This window comes from Embiotoca jacksoni, unplaced genomic scaffold (genome assembly GCF_022577435.1).
Source record: "Embiotoca jacksoni isolate LCO1_2020_lvr unplaced genomic scaffold, fEmbJac1.0.p SCAF_13, whole genome shotgun sequence".
NCBI classification, from domain to species: Eukaryota; Metazoa; Chordata; class Actinopteri; family Embiotocidae; genus Embiotoca; species Embiotoca jacksoni.
The window spans coordinates 1404815-1423821 of record NW_027185263.1 but is presented as its reverse complement, the minus strand read 5'-3'; the positions used below and the strand labels follow the sequence as shown (position 1 = coordinate 1423821).

The 19007-nt window shown below is 44.2% G+C and overlaps 1 protein-coding gene across 13 annotated transcripts in view; it reads left to right on the top strand.

The window, feature by feature from the left end:
* The first annotated feature begins 1740 nt into the window (after window positions 1-1740).
* The window catches only part of ncam1a (neural cell adhesion molecule 1a), a 231807-nt gene continuing 214540 nt past the window's right edge, over window positions 1741-19007 (top strand). For 4 of the 13 annotated variants that reach the window (XM_069145824.1, XM_069145827.1, XM_069145826.1 and 1 more), the window contains exon 1: window positions 1742-2063. In XM_069145824.1, coding sequence (XP_069001925.1) covers window positions 2012-2063 — 52 coding nt within the window. In that variant the 5' untranslated portion in view covers window positions 1742-2011. Of the gene's footprint in view, window positions 2064-19007 lie in introns of all 13 variants that reach the window. The other 9 variants (XM_069145835.1, XM_069145830.1, XM_069145836.1 and 6 more) reach the window with 7 other exon arrangements.

Genomic DNA, 19007 nt, shown 5'->3' with positions numbered 1-19007 from the left:
GCTGTTTCAGAAGTGGACTGCAGCAGATACAGAATGTGGAGAATTGACACAAAGCAAAAAAATTACAAATATTTGGAGAATGTTTTTTTTTTTTTTTTTTTTTTACAGCTGTCCCGGGTGAATCTGACCGATCTGATTGGAAACCTGACGATACTACGTCCCGCCCACCGATAGCTGTAACCTGACTGCACCACAGGCCTGTCAATCAAACAGACACGCCCCCAAAAACAGGTCTTCTTGAATCTTCTTTTCTCATGAATGAGGGATTATTTTCAGATGGACCTCCAGAAAACTAATAAGAAGGAGTGACTTTAGCTAACAACACCGAGATAACTGATGGACACATTTTATTCACTTTGGATTTGATGAGAGAAGTTGAATGGGAGTCTATGGAGCCGGAGGCTTTTTGGAGCCGACCTCTAGTGGCACTCGCTGGTATTGCAGCTGAAGACATCGGCTTGATTTTTCAGACCTGCAAGCTACAAACGCTTTTATATCCAGTCAATGATTGCCGCTAGTTTTTTTTCTTCTGTAAGTGTGTGTTAAGTAGACCCTTTGATGGGAATATGGAAGATGGACTTTGATGATACGGAAGACGCAATAAAAGCAATTTTATCTGCAAACCAACAACAGACTTTTATTGAACGCAACACGCTGTAAGTAAGGAAGCAGACAGTGTTGGAAAGTTAAACGCCTCAGTAGCATCCTAGACGATAAAACGTATTTAATAATCTCATTGTGTTTTGTGAAAGCACCGATAGTCGTCCCTACAACATCAATATCGAGGTATTTGTTGAAAAATGTTGCAAACATCATTGTCATATGAGCGAAAGGATTTGTTTCCAACGGCAGCGGGACGTAGTTTTGAGCAACCATCTGCGTGTTACCTGCCCAGCATCGAATGGCAGGCAGACAAATTAGCGGCGTTGAGCATTTGGCGCTTTATTTCCTGAGTTTGTTAAAATGAATCGACTATCGAAGCTGACATCCACCAGATGGATGGGAAACAAAATATTTGTTTCAAATCAGCGCTAACTTTTTCTCCAAATCTGCTCAGTGTGTGTATTTAGGCGCTTGTTTGTTTTACTGCAGTTGGTCCAGACGGGGATTTGATTTTTGTATATTTTTCAGCTTGTTGTGCTGCTTCAAACAGCCGTTTGCTTTAAGGAAACTCTTTTGGAAATTCAGAGCTGCTGACTCCACACTGTCTGGATTTATTACGCCTCAGAGTAAACTACTTCATTGAAGGAAACTGATGAAATTATTTGGGGGACTGTAAACAGAAATGTTTATCCCAAAATCCCTATGCCTAAGGACGAATAAATAAAATACATTTTTATTATAAAATAACAATCTGGTGCCACTTTAAACATATATTTCTGTTAATTGTTTTTGTTTTTTCTTTGGCTAATTTTCAAACATTGTGGATCCCATGTTTAATTAGTCCTCAGTTTAGAATAAGCATGTTGAACTATGTGTTTCTAAACCTCAGTTAGCTCATTTGTAAGCTCAGTAATCCGAATTAGAGCCCCTGGTGACCATCTGCTGTCTGCAGGGACTGCTCCGCGCACTACTTTGTTTCTGCATTCACCTCAGCCCGGCCCCTCCGCGTGTGTCTCTCTCTCTCTCTATCTCTCTCTCCCTCTCTCTCCTCTCTCCCCCCCCTCTCCCTCTCTCTCTCTCTCTCTCTCTCCCTCTCCCTCTCTCTCTCTCCCTGCGTGTGCTACCGGGCGGAGTAATTCGTGCTGGTATCTCCTCCCTGCATGTGTGCGCGGGTGCGTGCTACGGCTGCTGCTTGTCACTCATTGTGCCGCGGCGCGAACACGGGTAGCGACAAGGACCAAAAAAACCCGTCCGGTAGCAGTTGTTTTGTCCCTGGGAAAAAAAGAAGAGAGGCTGATATCTGTCTCCCCCTCCTCACCCCTCTCCTCTCTCTCTCTCTCAGTAGAGACACCTCGGCTTGTTTAAAGTGCGCCTGCTCTTCAAGGAGAATAATCTGTGACACATTACAATGCTTCAAACAAGGGACCTCATCTGGGGATTGTTATTCATTGGCTGCGCAGGTAAGATGAGTTTTTGGGGGTTTTATCTTCTTTTTCTGCTCATATTCTGGGATGTGTGTGTCGGAGATTAATTCTTAAGCTTGTGTGGCCAGAGCAAAAGCTGCGTGCGTGCGTGCGCGCAAGGCAGGCCGGCCGAGCTGTGTGTGTGTGTGTGTGTGTGTGTGTGTGTGTGTTAGTGTGTGCGCGCAGTCTGGAGCAGCATCCTCCGGTCCCAGCGGCGGCATCTCTTGTCACATGCAGACTCCGGACAGCCGCGTTAGGTTGGAGGCTCTGCACAAATATCCACCACGAATGTCGCAAAAGTTTCTCCGGGAAGTGAGAGCTGTCTCCCTCTGAGCGGAATGAAGCAGCTGGGGGCCGTTTGGACTCGCTGGGTTCATCAGGAGCCACTTGCCTCGCTGCGTTCCCCCCCCCCCCCCCCCCAATATCTCCGCGCAATCCAGAGAAGTGTCTCAACTCTTCTCTTATCCGGCTTACTGTCCTCCCCGAGTTCACGCATATTGTGCAATTTGACTGAATACCCCCCTCCCCCCCCCACACACACACATGCAACGTTGTGCGAGTTAAGCTCATTTCTGTGGTTTTAAGAGTGGAGATGGATGCCGCCGGAGTCTCGGACTGCTGTTGCCGAGGGACGCTCTCTGTGGTTCCCTTATGCTGCCATATTGTACTTTTACTCTCTGAGGGTGCGAGGAAGTCACTGTTTGTAGTTGCAAATATTAAAATATGGAAACGAAACGTCATGTTTTGTGGTACAAATGTGCCCCCTCTGCCTCTCCCCCCCTGCCCTCCGCTCATTCGCGCTGGGTCAGCCGTGACGCACCGAGGATGGAGTGTCCGGGAGAGTCGGTCGCTCTTCGCTGGGGATGCTTTGTTCCGCTCCACTAAAATAGGCGTTAAAAACAATAAAATTCAGATTTTATTCGTCATAAACACGCGCTTGAAACTATTTGTTGTTGTTGTTGTTGCATTGATTCCGTGTGTTCTCCGTTCCCACTCGCGCTATCATCGCATTTGGCACCGAAACAGTATATTCCGTGCTGATGTGTCAGTGGAGGATTTGAGTGTTTATCACGGGGATCTGATCTTAAAAGTTTAGCAGACTCCGACCTGCTTCATGTAACAGCAGCTCTATTTCTCTTTGGGTTTTTCCCTTTTTTATTTATTCTTTTGCCAAATAGTTCTCTGTAGTTCTGAACTTAATGGCGCAGCGCGTTTGTGCGCAACATGATGTTGACACAGACAGATTTGATGGTACTTTTTTAATTTGGTTGGCTGGGAGGAGATTCGTCATCCATTGAGGACGACTGAATAGTCATTCAATGTACACAATAGGATCCAATCCCAGGGCTCCAGTGGTTATATACCTCCCCCCCTCGCCCTCTCCCCGCCCCTCCCGCCCACCTCCTCCCTCCTAGGCCCCCCCCCCCCCCCCACACACACACACACACCTCTCCCGCCACCCACATCCTTCTCTCCTCCCTGCATCTGCCCCTCTTTTCTATAGACTGCAACTGAGTGCTCCAACCCCCAGGGGTCCTTGGAGAGAAGAAGAATAGGTTGATGTTATGATATAATTCAATTTGGAGCAAACAGAGATGATTGTTCTGAACTCGGGATGCAATTTCACCATTTTCTTTTCTGCACAATCTACAAGTTTTCCTTATTTTATATGAATTTCTTTTTTTTCTTTTCTTTTTTTTACCTTCAGTCTAACTTCATGGTGGGGAAGAAAAACCCACTTCTGCTCCCTCCCATTGTGGTTTTATTCAGCCAATGGTACATCTGCCTCCGAAGCAGTCCTGCTTTTCCTTTCAAATGTTTGTCAAATCTTCATCCAAACCGGATTTTGGGCTGAATCAGCTCCTGTTTATGACTTTAAAAAAAGCTACATAAAATCAACCTTATATATTTGATCCGGATTGTTAACCTGTCAGGGTATAGTTGGTTATGTGTGGATAATGTGGATCTATGACTTACTAGTAAAAGACGTGCTTTTTGTTGTATTGTCACATCGACAACATTTCCTTCTATCTTTTCCACCAAACGCCGGGTCAGTCTGTCACCGTAGTGCTGCAGACAGCGGTGTGCTGCCGAGAACACTGTGGATGTGTTCATTTTTATTATGTTTTTTTTCTTTCGTATGATTCATGGTCCTGCCGAAACCTTCTGACACCCCCGCGATTTACTGCACCTCCACACGGGAGGGGAAGAGAGAGAGGAGAGGAACCTGGAGGGAGATAATTAGACGACTGCGCCTCGGCTCGGCCCTGTTGCAGCAGAGAGAAGTTCGAATAATAAATTGATCACATTATTTGATAGAGGCTGGCTTTGGTGGAGGGATAATGACAAGATCACACAGTTTGAGGGCTCAGCAATTTAATTACATTCATTGATTTGCAGTTTCTGTTCCAGTTCAATTAAATGTCCAGGTGAGCAACAAACATAAGAAAGTGAAAGAGCTGAATTATGGCTTGATTGAAAGGAATATACAATTTCAGAAGTGATGTTGTCTACAAATTCGGACTGTTACTGGATTCATGTAACGTTATGAAGCCTAACGGCAACCAACATTGATGTCACCCATTGGTTTGTGAACGTTATGAATCCTCCAGTTCAGATTCTGTCCGTCACCATTTTGCTAGTTCGAAGCGGTTTGGAGCAGGAAATGACCATATTTGGATGAGCTGGGGGAGGAGCCAGCGGTGGATCTGACTGATCTGATCGGAAACCTGAAGATACTACGTCCCACCCACCGATAGCTGTAACCTGACTGCACCACAGGCCTGTCAATCAAACAGACACGCCCCCCAAAAACAGGTCTTCTTGAATCTTCTTTTCTAATGAATGAGGGATTATTTTCAGATGGACCTCCAGAAAACTAATAAGAAGGAGTGACTTTAGCTAACAACACCGAGATAACTGATGGACACATTTTATTCACTTTGGATTTGATGAGAGAAGTTGAATGGGAGTCTATGGAGCCGGAGACTTTTTGGAGCTGACCTCTAGTGGCACTCGGTGGTATTGCAGCTGAAGACACTTCTGCATCGGCCTCATTATTCAGTGTACTTTTATATACAGTCGATAAGTGAACCTCAGATTAACTGCTGGAAGAAGGGGAAGTTTGAAGTCTTCACAGATCACTGCTGATGGTAGATTTTTGGCTTGACTTGCTGTTGCTAGGTGTTTCGAGGTCATTGCAATTTTTCTCTCTTTCATGTGCTTTCCTGTCTTTAGAGAAACCAACTGAGGGTCATCTGCCAACAAAGTTTAAACTGGCTCTGCTTTTGTTCTCCATCGCGGCGTCATCTGCAACACTGTTGGCCAATCACGTACATGCAAGATGGAGGATCAAACGAGAACTTTCTCAAGTCGTAACCTTCCTTGTTGTATTACAAACTGCTTTAAAGTGTTTTGGCATCCAACCGAATTATAAACTTGTGTATCTGTTGATCAAACTAGACTTCCTCAGCTGTATTTCAGAAATGTGTAAACTTATGTAAACTCAGATGTGCTTTTTTTTAATTATTATTCCTCAGATCTGGGTCAATCACAGCATATTCAAACACTAAAGTTCATGTTACAACAATCCTGCAGATTTAAAACAGAGAGTTTTCTTTACTTCAGGCATTGAGCCGAACTTCAAAAAAAAAAAAAGTTTAACTTAACATTTTGAAGGGAGAAAATACACAATTCCTAAATGGCTAACATATGGGACTTTAACTGCTGTGGTGAGTTCAAAGCCACTATGAAAATAATACGGGCTATTTTTGACTGAGGGGAGCTGGAAAAAGCAGCCAAACAAGGGAAAATTATAAGGCGTATTTTTTTTTTTTTTTTTTGTCTGCGCTCTGTATAGAGCTACACTCTGGATCTTCAAGACTTTTGTGACAGACACACACTTTGTACTAATGCACTACTTTAGCTTGTAATGATCAAAATCTCATCAGCATAACAGCGGTATCTCCTTCTTGCTGATTCAGCTCATATTCAGCTCTACTGTATATTTCCGTTACTGTACGGTTGGTGGAAAAACTCAGACAGCATCAGAAAATCACTTCTCATTCAGTCATAATTGCAAGTTTAGTTGATTTACATGATTTCTACGCTGCTGCTGAAGTTTACATAAGCCTCTATCATTACCGGGCCTCCATTTTACCCTGAAGTTCTTCTTTTTTATTCCTCTCACTGCCCTCGTCTGTATTTGTGTATTGCTTCAGACTACAATCTTTTATGTCGTTTCATAGTTGGTGAATATTATCTTTATTTCAGACCTGTGCGCTGGACACAGATAAAACCGAGGAACTGATGAAACTATTCAAACAAATACATTTTCCCCAAATAATAACTGTAAACTTAAAAAGGAGGAGCACTCAAGAAATAAATCAAATAACAGTATTTCACAAGATGCCATGTTGAAATCCCACTGATAAAAATCCAGATATGTGAGGCCTTACATGGGATTGGTATTCCAAAAATGTTCTACTGCACTGTGCGGTCATTAGACTGAATTCATTGTTTTAGCAACTAATTGGATGGCATTTTATCCACGCTTTTAGTCACTCAACACAAAGAAAGTTCTATTCATGTACTGGTCCTGTCCCGAGCGGCTGTTTGCCGACCTGTAGACAATAAACCGCCGTGTAAAGGTTAAACAATGTGTTCGTCCACGTCGTATCACAGCTTCTTCTGCTCTTCTGGATGTCAAGAGTGCTGATAGTTCTCATCAAACAAGTTCAGAGTGACTCGGCTCCCAGTTATTTTTTCTTCTGACTGTTGGATGACTGTCTTTGCATATTAATCAGCACATGAATGGGGACCGTGAGTGATTTGCATTGTGGGGGCTTCGAAGGCGTCCTATGGAGGGTTGAATGTGTGGTGGGGCGGAGAGGGGGAGGGGGGGGGGGGCTTGTTATACAGAAGTAGCTGGACACTTATTCAGTTAATCATAGTTGATATGATATGACAAGAGCTACTGTTGTGTCTAAATGTGACTTCATCTGTTTGCATGATTAAGCGTTTTATTGCCCAGTTATGCAAAATGCAATTTTAGTGAGTCGTCATATTCAGACTGAGTTTAACCTCAACACTCAGGCTTTGTAATTCAAAGTGGACTTTCATTTTTCCGCTCCTCTGTCCATTCAAGTTTGGTAAAAGCTTTTTTTAAGACCCTCCTTATTCTGACTGCTACTTCGGCTCTCGGTTAATAACCCTCGGAGGCCAATGGGCGGAAATTGAGTCCAAATTAATTGCCGAGTCATGCTGTGTCTCACAAACATGCTTCAGCTATTACCAGATTCTACACAATCTCCTCTACACGATTATAAAAAATATCTCTACTCACAACATTTCATGGTGAGATACATGTAAATTCATGAAAAAAAAATTATTCTTTGATTTAAAGGCTAATATAAACAATCAAGTATTTTTCTATCAGATGATGAAAGATTTAGATAGCCGAGACTGTCCTGAAAAAAAACAAGATATAAAACTACAAGTTTGCCCCTATAATGACCAAGATATGAGCTCAAAAGTGAAGGTAGTGAAATCCCCCTTAAGATCGCCTGCGGGGTTCGAAGGGTTCATATAAATAACTCTCCGGTTCTCCTCAAATTAAACATCCCAGCAGGGTGAACCGGTCGCAGACTTTAATGCACTCAGATGCTTGATGTGACTGCGCCCTGAGATCATATCCAGCGAGGTGAAATCTCTGGGTGTGGCTCTGCCTGTGAACCGTCTTTAGAAGCTGCTGCCGCTTTAAGGCGGGTAGCGCTCTGCGTGGAGATCAGAGCGGCCGATGGTGGATCTTCCTTCAGCAGAGTCCTTTGGCCTAAAACTCACCAGGTTCTCCACATCAGCTCGGAGGATGTGCGGCTCGCTGGATCTCTCCTGGTGAGGGTGCCCAAGGTGACGATGGACTACATTAGGTCGTCCCCGTTTTCTCCTCAAATCACCTGCAGAACTACAAGCGCAGATAGTTTGTATGGATGTTCCAGTTTTCTTCATTGTTATTTATAGTCTGTCACTATTCTAACTTACCTCCACCCCCTAAAACTCCCCCAGGACCGGCGCTGGTGGGCAGATGGTATGCACTGTGGAGTCATCTCAATCAAAAATGCTTTTACTTTACTTTGGTTCACTTTTTTCAACCACGCATTTAAAAAAAAAGAAAGAAAAAGAAGACATTCTTGGATTCACAAACATCTGAATATATAAAAAGAAACCATCTTCAGCTGCAGTCCCCTTTTATCGGGGATCACACATCCTCATGTTGGCACCGAGTGATTTACTTAATGTCGGATTGCTGCCTTTCCCCGAGTCACAGGTGCAGAGTGGGAGGTTTGTGCTTGATTGTCTCTTTGTTGAACCTTCAAGTGCTGAAAAATGACAGCAGTATTATCCACGTGGACCTGGCACATTTATATTTTTTATCATGCTGATGCTTCGACACTTGTCGTTTCCTGCTCAGCTACACGTCTTATCACACCTCGGTTTACATATCTGGCTGTTGAAATCGCTTTTTTTTTTATTATTATTTTTTTTTATAATATAGCTGTGTTTTCTATGACTCGTCTTCGCGTTGCACATCTGCAGTTTGTGTGCAAAGTAAATGACATTTGTGGTCGTCACGACATCGGAACTCAAAATCTTCTAGAAAAGCCTCAAATTCACGAGTTGTGCCGTGTTTTTGCTGACGTTTACAGAAAGGTCAGAGGTTCATGTTCGTTTGGATGTTGAGCTTATATGTTGTAGTTTTCTACAGCTTGTCTTCATAACTTTATAACCTTTGTATTTCCTGCATTATTTTACCCCCCTCCCTCCCGCCGCCCCTCCTGTTTGCTTGATAAATTGTTAGCCTCCGTGGCTTCTAGATGCCGTCCATGTTGCTGTTGCCCCAGCAACGGTGTTTTTACGCCAAGCGTAAGGTATGCACGACCTCCCGCGTTGTAACCACGAACTCACCAGGTGTTACTCGTGTTATTATCGCCACTTTCCTCGGTAGCATTTCTGCTTGTGTGTAAACGGCAGATTTAATACGTGAATATTGCTTTTCCACGACGTTCACTGTGCTTCATTTCTTCGGGCTACTTCACCGGCGCTGCAGCTCGGTCAAAGCGTAAAACAGTCAGTGGCAGTTTGTGGCATTTTTTTTTTTTTTTCAGCAGCTGAGTTAAAATCACACCTGCTGCATTTGTCTGAAGCTCGGGGATGATTTTTTTTCTCACTCAAATATCCTTTTGGCTTTTTAAACCACCTGGAGAGGCAGCTCATTTTCTCGTACACCTGGTGTCTACGTGGGATAATTGTTGCTCATTTGAGATGCATGCAGAGATGTTTTTTCCACACAATTCATCATGATTGTGTCTCAGATTTTGCATTTTTTCTTTTACTGAATGTTTTTTTTTTTTTCTTCACCCTTTGATAATCGTCGGTCCTGATCCATCCCACCGTTCTCTTCAACCGGCTTTGTCTTTAACAATTTTTTTAGATTAAGTGCTGTAACGTCAATCTGAACCTCAGGTTTCAGTTTGCACCTTTCAGAGAACATAATGGCATTGATTGACATTAATGTATATATTTAACAGTGGCAGCAGGTGATTATTGAACTGGTCGGGGCGACAGACTCGTACGATTTCTGCTTCTATACAAATTGTTGAAAAAGACCACCAACAAGAGTAGACATATTTCTTAATTTTGCCATGTTTATTTTTCCATAATTTGGTACATTTTAGGAGACTAAAGAGCCTCCGAGTGATCTGTGAACAGGGATGTTACTTCCTCATGGGTAAAATGGGGTTTAAAAAAAAAAAAAAAAAAAGAGCATCTTATAAATATGAAGGTAAATAATATTAAAGAAATTTGAAATATTCAGCTTGTTGATTTGGAATATAGCTGTGGGGGATGTGCTTTCTATTTGCTGCTAACCACTGATCTGCAGGGATGTGCTGGTGGCCTCGGGCATTGTGGGTATGTTGTGTTTGCTGCATGCATAGCTGAATGTTTGACACTGCACCTTTTATAAACCGAGCATCCTTTCAGTCGGCGACGTCTCGGCTCTGACACCTGAGCCAAAGTTGCGCGACGTGATTGAACTGCTGAGAACAACCGGAGGTTTATTCTCTCCTCCGTGATAAATATCGTTTATCTGATGCAGTTTATGAGCGCGGAGAAGTTTCTTTTCTGTTTTTATCACAATCGGAAAAGCCGTCGTCTGACTGATCTGCCCCGGAGAGGCGAGGCCGTAGTGTACCCGGCCGTGTGTTTTACTGTCTCTTAATCCCAGGGATTGACTCGCCATCATGATGTAATGCCTAGCAATGGCGGTTATCTCATCCCAGGGACGCTGTGGTTGGCTGGCTTCCTCAGGTGTTAAGTCGCCTCCGCCTTTGTGTGAAGAACAAACAAAAAAACAAGCGTGTCTTCTGGGAGAAGGGAACAAGGCGAGATGTGCACCATGTGCAGTTTTCTGTGGACTTGTTTACTCTCTAAATTGGCACAATTGTCAGCGAGCTCAAGAAGCTTTCAGTCCATGCCGGCAAAAAGTCAAGAGTGACTTGTACTGTTCACAATCAGTGAGTGCAAGGTCTCAGATGTTTTAAAGAGCTGTCCGTGGGTTTCTTCTAATCTCAATGAAAGTATGGCCCTCGTATGAAATGTGTACAGAAAGATAAAATTTCAAACAGCAGCAGCTGGTCATTTCTTTTTGGAAAAAGAAACATAATATAGTTTATTAATTGTTTCATTTGTGGTAAAATAAAAAGAATATTGACTTTGTATCTCCCGATAATAATGTGATGGGGAACTATTTCTGAATTAGGAAAAAAAAAAAAAAAAAAAAAAAATCCTAATTTTAACTTATTTTTCTGTTGAAGTGTTTAAAGAAAGTCTCAGCAATTACAACAGAGTATATATGTGCTTAAAAATACACCCTCTCCAGCAAAGCCTGCCGTGTGGTGACGATATGAAAACCAGATGAAACACAGACACATGAAGACGCTGTTGATTTGACAGCAGATGCAGCACAGACACCGAAGACCGTTTGATCAAACCGATCCGTCAAATATCATCTCATTAACTTGTAAGATCCCACAATCTAATATGGGAGCTGCATATCAGCCTCGTATGGAAATCACATGTGAACACGGACTGATCAAATTGAACAGTGTGTGTGTGTGTGTGTGTGTGTGTGTGTGTGTGTGTGTGTGTGTCTGTGTGTGTCCGCGACGATTGAAAACGACATTTAACAGCAGCAGGGCATCCAATAAGGGCGTCCATCGCTGATGGCTGACGGTCATCATGATGTCAAATCGGCATCTCGCTCCGCGGCGACAGCCGAGCGCTCCCATCATCTGTGAACGCACTCATTAGCTCTCCTCCCCGACAGCGGCGTTATATGACTGATGCGAATCACCACTCGGGTTCAGAGTTTTTGAGGGCGTTTTGGTGTCGGTGGTCCATCTCGGCGGAGAGCGGCCCGGTTGGACAGAAACGCAGCGGTCTGTTGATATGAATGAAAAACTGACCATAACGGGTAACGTTTGAAATATAGAAAGTAATGCTGAACGCTGGTGCTCCTCTGGGCTGCGTATCGAGCTCCCGTCTGTTCTCCTTTTCACTTACAACTGTATTCCTGTCCACAATACAAACTCGTTACCCGTGTGGACGACACGGCGGTGATCGTGTTGACCTCACGTAATGAGTCCGCCCTCAGAGAGGAGGTTCAGCACCTGCCCATGTCAGACGGTAGCTTATTTCTCAACAGGCATTAAGACCAAACAGCTTATCGACTTCAGAAAGCGGCGATGGTGGACCCACTTCACTCTGAATCAACAGAGGCGTGGTGGAAAGAGTCCTCCTCCATCCTCCGTGACGTGATTAAAACTCTACTTCCTGAGATTTGCTAGAGACGGTAAACCTCCGCCGCCGTAGCACCGAGAGCATCCCGAAGCACTGCGTCATGACGGGGTACAGCAGCTGCACCGCTGCAGAGAGACGAGCTCTGAGTCATCGGAGTCCAGCTGCCACCTCCAAACTATCTGCAGCTCCCGCCGGCTCCGTAGAGCCGTTACCAATCGCAAACGACCCTGCGCACCTCCGCTGAAAAACTTTTCTCTCTCCTGCTCTGCAGATGCACCAGCAGTAACCCTCCTCCCCCGGTAACCCTCCTCCCCCGGTAACCCTCCTCCCCCGGTAACCCTCCTCCCCCGGTAACCCTCCTCCACCGACCCACCCTGACATCACCCACCATAAGACTAGAATTTAAACATATGCAACGTCAGCATTAATCATGTGAAGCTGCACTGTGCTGACACGTTTGCACTTAAATTGCATATTGAATATATATACCGCATTACAGCTAATGTTTTACACTAAACTGTGCTGCTACTTCAGAGGCACTCGCTGGTATCGCACACATACGAACACTCGTGACACACAAAGCTTTATTTCTTTTCACAGACCCAACTATCATTTTCACTTTTATATTTTCCTTCTCTGTGGCTTCGTACATTGAATCTCGTACAATGACGAATTGTATGAAATCTTTCTGGATGTCAAATGGTAAAAAAAGAAAATACAAATGGAAAAAATGTGAAGGAACAGATTGATGGGCCCAAAACCACAGAAGAAGAATAATACCACCAGGCATGTTGTGATGAATAATTTACTCATTTGCGTGCACACGGTAGTATTCTGTGCACTCATGTATAAGGAAAAAAAAGGAGGCCGATTTGACCTCACGTAAACCCCCCGTAAGAGGATTTCATCTGTTTGGTGTTTATGTTGGAACTGCTGCGTTTGATGAGATCCGGAGAGGTCTGTAATTTATTATGCTTTTACGCTAACTGCATGGAGGTGCTCCTGAAGAAAGAAAAATGAAAAAACCAGGAGTGGCTCACTGTGAGGAGCAAACAAAGGTGGAGGGAGGAGAGGGAGGAGGAGGAGGAGGAGGAGGCGGCGGGACACAATGCAAAGTGTTGTCAAGGAGGAGCCACTGGGTTGGCAGGGCACTTTAAACCTCTGGATTTATTGTTTCCCCTTTCTGTCGCTGCAGCCATGTTTTATGTAATGACGCTGGCTGGGAGCAGTAACAGCATTAGACATGGGTAGATGTGTTTTTAAAAAAAAATGTTTTTTAACCTTCATTTCCTTGATTTTAATCTAAAAATCTTCTTAGATGATGGACATTCTTCTCCCTGCAGAACTAGGACACCCTGTTGCTAAATTAAATGCATTCACACGAGCGGAATTAAACCTCAGATATGATGAAAGGAAAGATGTTGGATGATGATGTGATGCATGTCTTTTTGTTTTTTGTTCTTTAAAAAGAAGTGAAATCTTGTGCGTCTGTGTATCGTGGCCTGATTATGTCTGCAGAGTGAATAGCCGCTCTCCTGACTGACAGCTGTCTCTTTTTATCTGAGGCTTTTTTGCATAATGTGCTGCTCTGCTGCTTTAATAAGCCCTCGTTACACCAAAGTTCTGCAGCCATGTAATTATTTTTGCTCTATTGACAGTTGGGAAATTATGCCTGCACATGAAAACGGATTCCAAAAAGACGTCGGAGCAGAGAATTCCTACCCGTTGATGATACATGCATGTTTGACGGATGATAAAGAAATTCTCCTCGTTTTTTTTTTTTTGCCGTCGTTGTGTTGGAGTTTCTCTTCCGTGGGATTTGGCAGCTTGTAGTGTGTTTGTGCTGCATGACTTATTGTAAATACTCCAAATTTAAATGTAAATCCCCGGCACATGAATACATAAAGTCAAAAATATCTTGCAGGCTGCTCCGGTTGCCTCGTGGTATTGAGGCATTTTAGCCAAGAAGGCAGTTTTTGAAATAAAGGTTCAACCAATCAATAAGCTCCAAACCGAAGCTCTCTGAAGTCTTTAGAATTTTTAATTTAAAGCCAGCAGCGTTTACTTTCACTTCTCCGCCAAGGAATGCAACCGTCCAACTAAAGAACATTTGTACGGATGCTTTTGAACATTTTTATATTTTCTGATTTGTTGAAACGCCTTTCCTGACAGATCGGGAGGTAAATGTCAAGTGAAGACCGGTTCTCTTCCCCAACACCAGAGAGATGAAATGTGTTTGCGTTGCAGGAACAAAAGGCAGTGTGTCATGCTGCATGTGATTGATACTGGCTCTCAGTGAAGGCGGCCAGATGGGTCGAGGCCTCGGCCTTTTTAACCCGAGCCGGCGCCGGCGTCGGAGACTCGGCTGCCCAACGGCTCCGGCTCAAACACCCGTGATGTGCTTCGGCGCTCCGGTTTGCACCGAACCTCTGCGATAATTTTCAATCCATCGCTTTGAGTAGAAGGTTTGTTCGACGGAAGTCACGCCGGTCTGAAGTTCATCTGTGACCGGATGTTGCTTTGAAGGAGTTTTTAAATCGGGGATGAACTACTGAACGATATGAACGTGGTTTGTTTGGATTTTTTTTCTTTACAACATATGATTGTATTTCACTTCTTCGCCAGCAGGGTGCAGCCACTTCCAACTGGTTTCCGCCGTTCCCATTGTATACATGCTACATGCCTTTGTCTCGCACCCATCGTTTCCACTCGTGCTAAATTTAATCTGGCGTTACGCACGAAACCAAATTTCTTTGCGCTAAAGTGAACTAACGGATATATTGCTCTGAAAGTTAATGAGCGTCGAGCGTGTTGGAGACTGAACACTTTGGACTTCAATTATCCTCCAAGCTTCGGTACGAGCAGCCCCACCGGTGTGAAGCTTCGACATACTGTCATTACATCGGTGTAATGAAAGTTTCCTCCTCCTCTGTGTGGACTCATCTTTTCAAAAGTTTTTTTTGTGGAACGAAGGTGATTTTATACCGCATCTGCCGCGATCATTATTCAGCATCGCTGTGACTAGTGAGCCATCGGTAGATCACTTATCAGTGTCTGACCCACTGTAGGCGTGAAAGAGGAACTCAGAATGCCTCCTCACGCTCCTATTTTCCACTGTTTGTTTCGCTCAGATGTTTTCGTACTCCGCTGTGCTCTTTAGCCGGCCGAGCACATCGCTCCGTGTCAGAGAAAACCTCTCCTGGGACTTCGGCGCTCACTTTATTGGACGCAACCCCTGAAGGAGCCTCCGATCTTCACTGTTAATTACTCTAGATTTTCGCGTAGCAGAGCAGACCTGAAGTGACGCCGCCCTCCGATGTCGGGAGGTAAAGCGAGCGGTAATTTCCCTGGGAAGCAGAGGACAGAAAATGAGCAGACAATGAAAAGTGAGGAGGTTTGGACGAGACAAAATGAGGCTGCTAAGAATGGACCGGTTGTTAGTCCTGAGATGCATGAGACTGGGTTTGGATGCAGCGTGAGCTGACATGGCCAGCTTCCCGAGGACAGAGCCCTTTGACAAAAGGCATTCGCTCGTTAAAGAGCACATCTCGCTTTGTTTATGGACTTTAATGAGCATTACTGCGACTGAGGGTCGAGAAACAAAGACAGGACAGCGCGGACGTCGCGTTCAGAAATGTAACATGTCCACTCGGCCAGGACAGGAACAGAAAACGTGCCTCCGCCGCCTCCACCGCCTCCACCGCCTCCGCCCTAATCGCTCTTTGAGGATGAGGCCTGCCCTCCATTCCTCCTCCCTGCTTTTTTTTTTTTTTTTTTTTTTTTCTCTCCTCCGATGTTTTCTGTCTCTCTTTTTCTCATTACTGCTATTGCAGAGAACAATCTCAGGGCACCATTTTGCAGAGGACATTGAGGAGCTTAATTAGTTCATTCACGGATGTGGCTCCTCTTACCAGCCCGATGGCTTTAGTGCCTCGTGAGGGCCTTAAATGCCAGCTCCCTCTTGCAGAAAAGCCTCAAACTGCACAGAATATAAAATACCTGTCAGGGTAATAAGGGAGAACCACAGCCAACCCTCCCTCCATTTATTTGTAATATTCACACCTGCTTTGAACGACTCCGAGTGGCCGTCTCTGAAGAAAGACGGGGGTTAACATTGCCCCTCCGGTCCGATGTCCTCCTGTCTGTACAAAACAAACTGCATAAAGGGGGAACTGTTGGAGCATGTGTTGGCAAAGATGAGGCTCAGTGCCCGAGAAGAGTTGATTTGGTTTAATGAATACCTTTTTTTTTTTATAAAACCAATTAAGTTACCTAACTTAATTTTTTTTCCCTGAAGCCATTTCCCACGACCCAACTTGTGTTGTTCGCTGATAAAAATGATTTTGTAATATTAAAATCTTACTGTTTATTCATGATGCTGAAGATGAAAAATTGTGTGTTAACCGTCATCTAAGAAAGGACTGAGACATTTGTGCTTTTGCACTTCTGTCTGTTAGCAGTTTTCTTGGCGAGACTCTCAAACTGAACGTGCTGCGTCCCATAATGTGATTTAAAAAAAAAAATCTGAGCTCAACTCGATCTGCATTGATTGAACAGGGGAAGGGAGGGAGGGGGGGTTTAGGTCGGTCTCCGGTGATGGGAAGATGATACCAAAAACTCAATAACGGTGAGGTCTTCCTTTAGGAAACGTGCAATTATGTAATTCTTTTTCATCCCATCTTCACAATTTTAACGACATCTGAACTCTCATTAGAGACTCGCGGCCCCAGAAAATTGATGCGTTGGGAGCAGAATAAAGTGCTCAGACCGAGGAGGCGAAATCAGGTTTGGAGGGCTCGCCCTGTTCGCAGCGCTTCCTGTAACACTATCTTGTTTGTGGGGTGGGGGGGGTATTACTTAAATGACATCCAGTTTCTGGGCAACAGGGCAGCAGCTGTGCATATCTTTGTGCCCTGGGAGGGGGTGGTGATGAGGGGGTTGGGGGGGGGGGGGGGGGGTGCGGTGCGATAAAAGCCCATTGATGCAGCTGTGTTTAAACAGGGAGATTGCAGTTCGATCAGTGGTTGGAGGGAAAGAATTTTATAAGATTCCTGTGGAGAGTGTTTCAAGAGAGGAGGAGGGGGGACGTTACTAAAACATCATCAGACACAAGAGTGGAGACGACAGCTTTATGTTGACTTCATGCTCGGGTAAAGAAAAGAGGCAGTGGAGCATCATGGGAAGACGAGGAAGCACAAAGCCAAACTAAAGACGTTTGTATGTCAACAGTTGTTGTTTTCAAAAGACTAAATGACTTTAAATTTCAAGCAAACTCGAATTAAAATGTGTCGTTTTTTTGTTCACTTTCAGTTTGTTCAGTGAACGTTTAACTCTATTATATTTATAAGGCGCCAAATCACAACACAACAGATCTATATTATCATGTTGAAATGATATTTTCCAGCCCTGTGCACAAATTGTAAAAATATTTTTGTCTTTGGTTTTGTGTCAGTTATCGGTTCAATTAAAACTTTAGGTTCAGGTCAGGTTTGTCACTTGCTGCAAGCAAATTGCAGAGCGGGAAAAAGCAAACAGCGCGTAGCCAAATGTCTCGTGTTGCCCTGGCAACCAACAGTCAGCAATGGCTGAAATAAAAATAAAATAAAAAAATTGTCATCGTACCAGTTGTGGTTCGGCTTGTTGGAGTCTTGGAGGTTTCCGGTTCTCAGATCTCAGTTTTCAGGGCTAATTGATCGGTGCAATTAAAACACGGATCTCCAGATTAATTTGACGAGTTGCTCCGGTGGACTTTTCTTCTGATCTGCTTTAGAAATAATTAACATCTAGTTTCTTTTTTTGGGGGGGGGGCTCCCAGCCTCTTTAACGCTGTGAAGGCGGGCGTTTAGAGGGGCGATAAGGAAGTGTGACGTTATGAGGAAATGTATAACGGGGGGCATCTTGACAGTCGTTAGTTACTTGTTGACACTCTCGCTGCTGAAGCAGAGACGGGAGTGGAGGTGGAGTATAACGGAGCCACTCTCCACTAGTGTGGCCTCATTAATCACTGTCCCCTCGCTCACTATGGGTGGAGGAGGAGGGGGAGGTGGAGGAGGGGGAGGTGGAGGGGGAGGGGGGGGTGGTTCTTTGTCTATGTTTGGAACATTGTGTGTTGGATGTGATGCAGTGCTCAGATGCTGTAGCCTTGCAGCCCAGTCGGTGTCCAGGAAAAGACATTGGGGCTTTTATTCTTTTTTTTTTTTTTTTTTTTGGTCATGCAGTATAAATTCTCATCAAAGTTGAAATCAGGATTTCATTAACCTACATGGAATTAATGCCACATCAGCTGTGAGTCTCCTAATAGACTCCTGAACGCCCGGCGTCCCTCTGTGTTGCACTATTGTCTGATCGGAGCTGCTTAGAGACTCCATTTGTTGGACGGACAGATTTGTTTGCTATTCTTCCTCCTCCCTGCAGACCCGCTGACAACTTTATCGTTTTTCAAGCAAGATTTTTCGTAATGAGAGAGCGGGGGAAAAACAAAACAAAGCGAATTTCATCATCGCTTCGTGTCTTTTTTTTTTTGAGAGATTAATTTAGCGAGAGAGACGGAAAGCTGCAGCCGACACGTCATTTAAAAAAAACAAAAAAAAACCCATTTTTTATTACTTCACGAAGTTTACAGAAGATGTTGGAAGAAATTTGCTTTATAGCTTTTGGCTGTCGCCATTTCACGGTGTATTTATGATGGCTGTTAACAGCGGCATCACTGAGACGGATGCTTTATTAGCTTTTTAGCTCGTTGTCCGGCCCTCTGGACAGATGCAACATCATGGTGTCTTAAAGGGCGCCGCCTGCACACAAATGCAGTTTTCCAGGTTTGTAACACCGTAAATAAAACGATGATGTGTTTCCATTACATCCTCTTGAGTTTTCAGTTAATGGGGAGGATGGGGGGGGATTTCTGTCGTTGTTTTTGTTCTTAAAAGTAAGATTAAAGAGGCATGAATGTCAACAGCCGGTAAATGATATCGATCGAGGATCCTATCAACCCCCTGGAGGTGCGTTACGCCCAATTTGTGGGCCGAATTATCGAATAAAGCTTCCGCTTAATTATTGGTCCTGTTGCATTGGCAGTTTACTCCT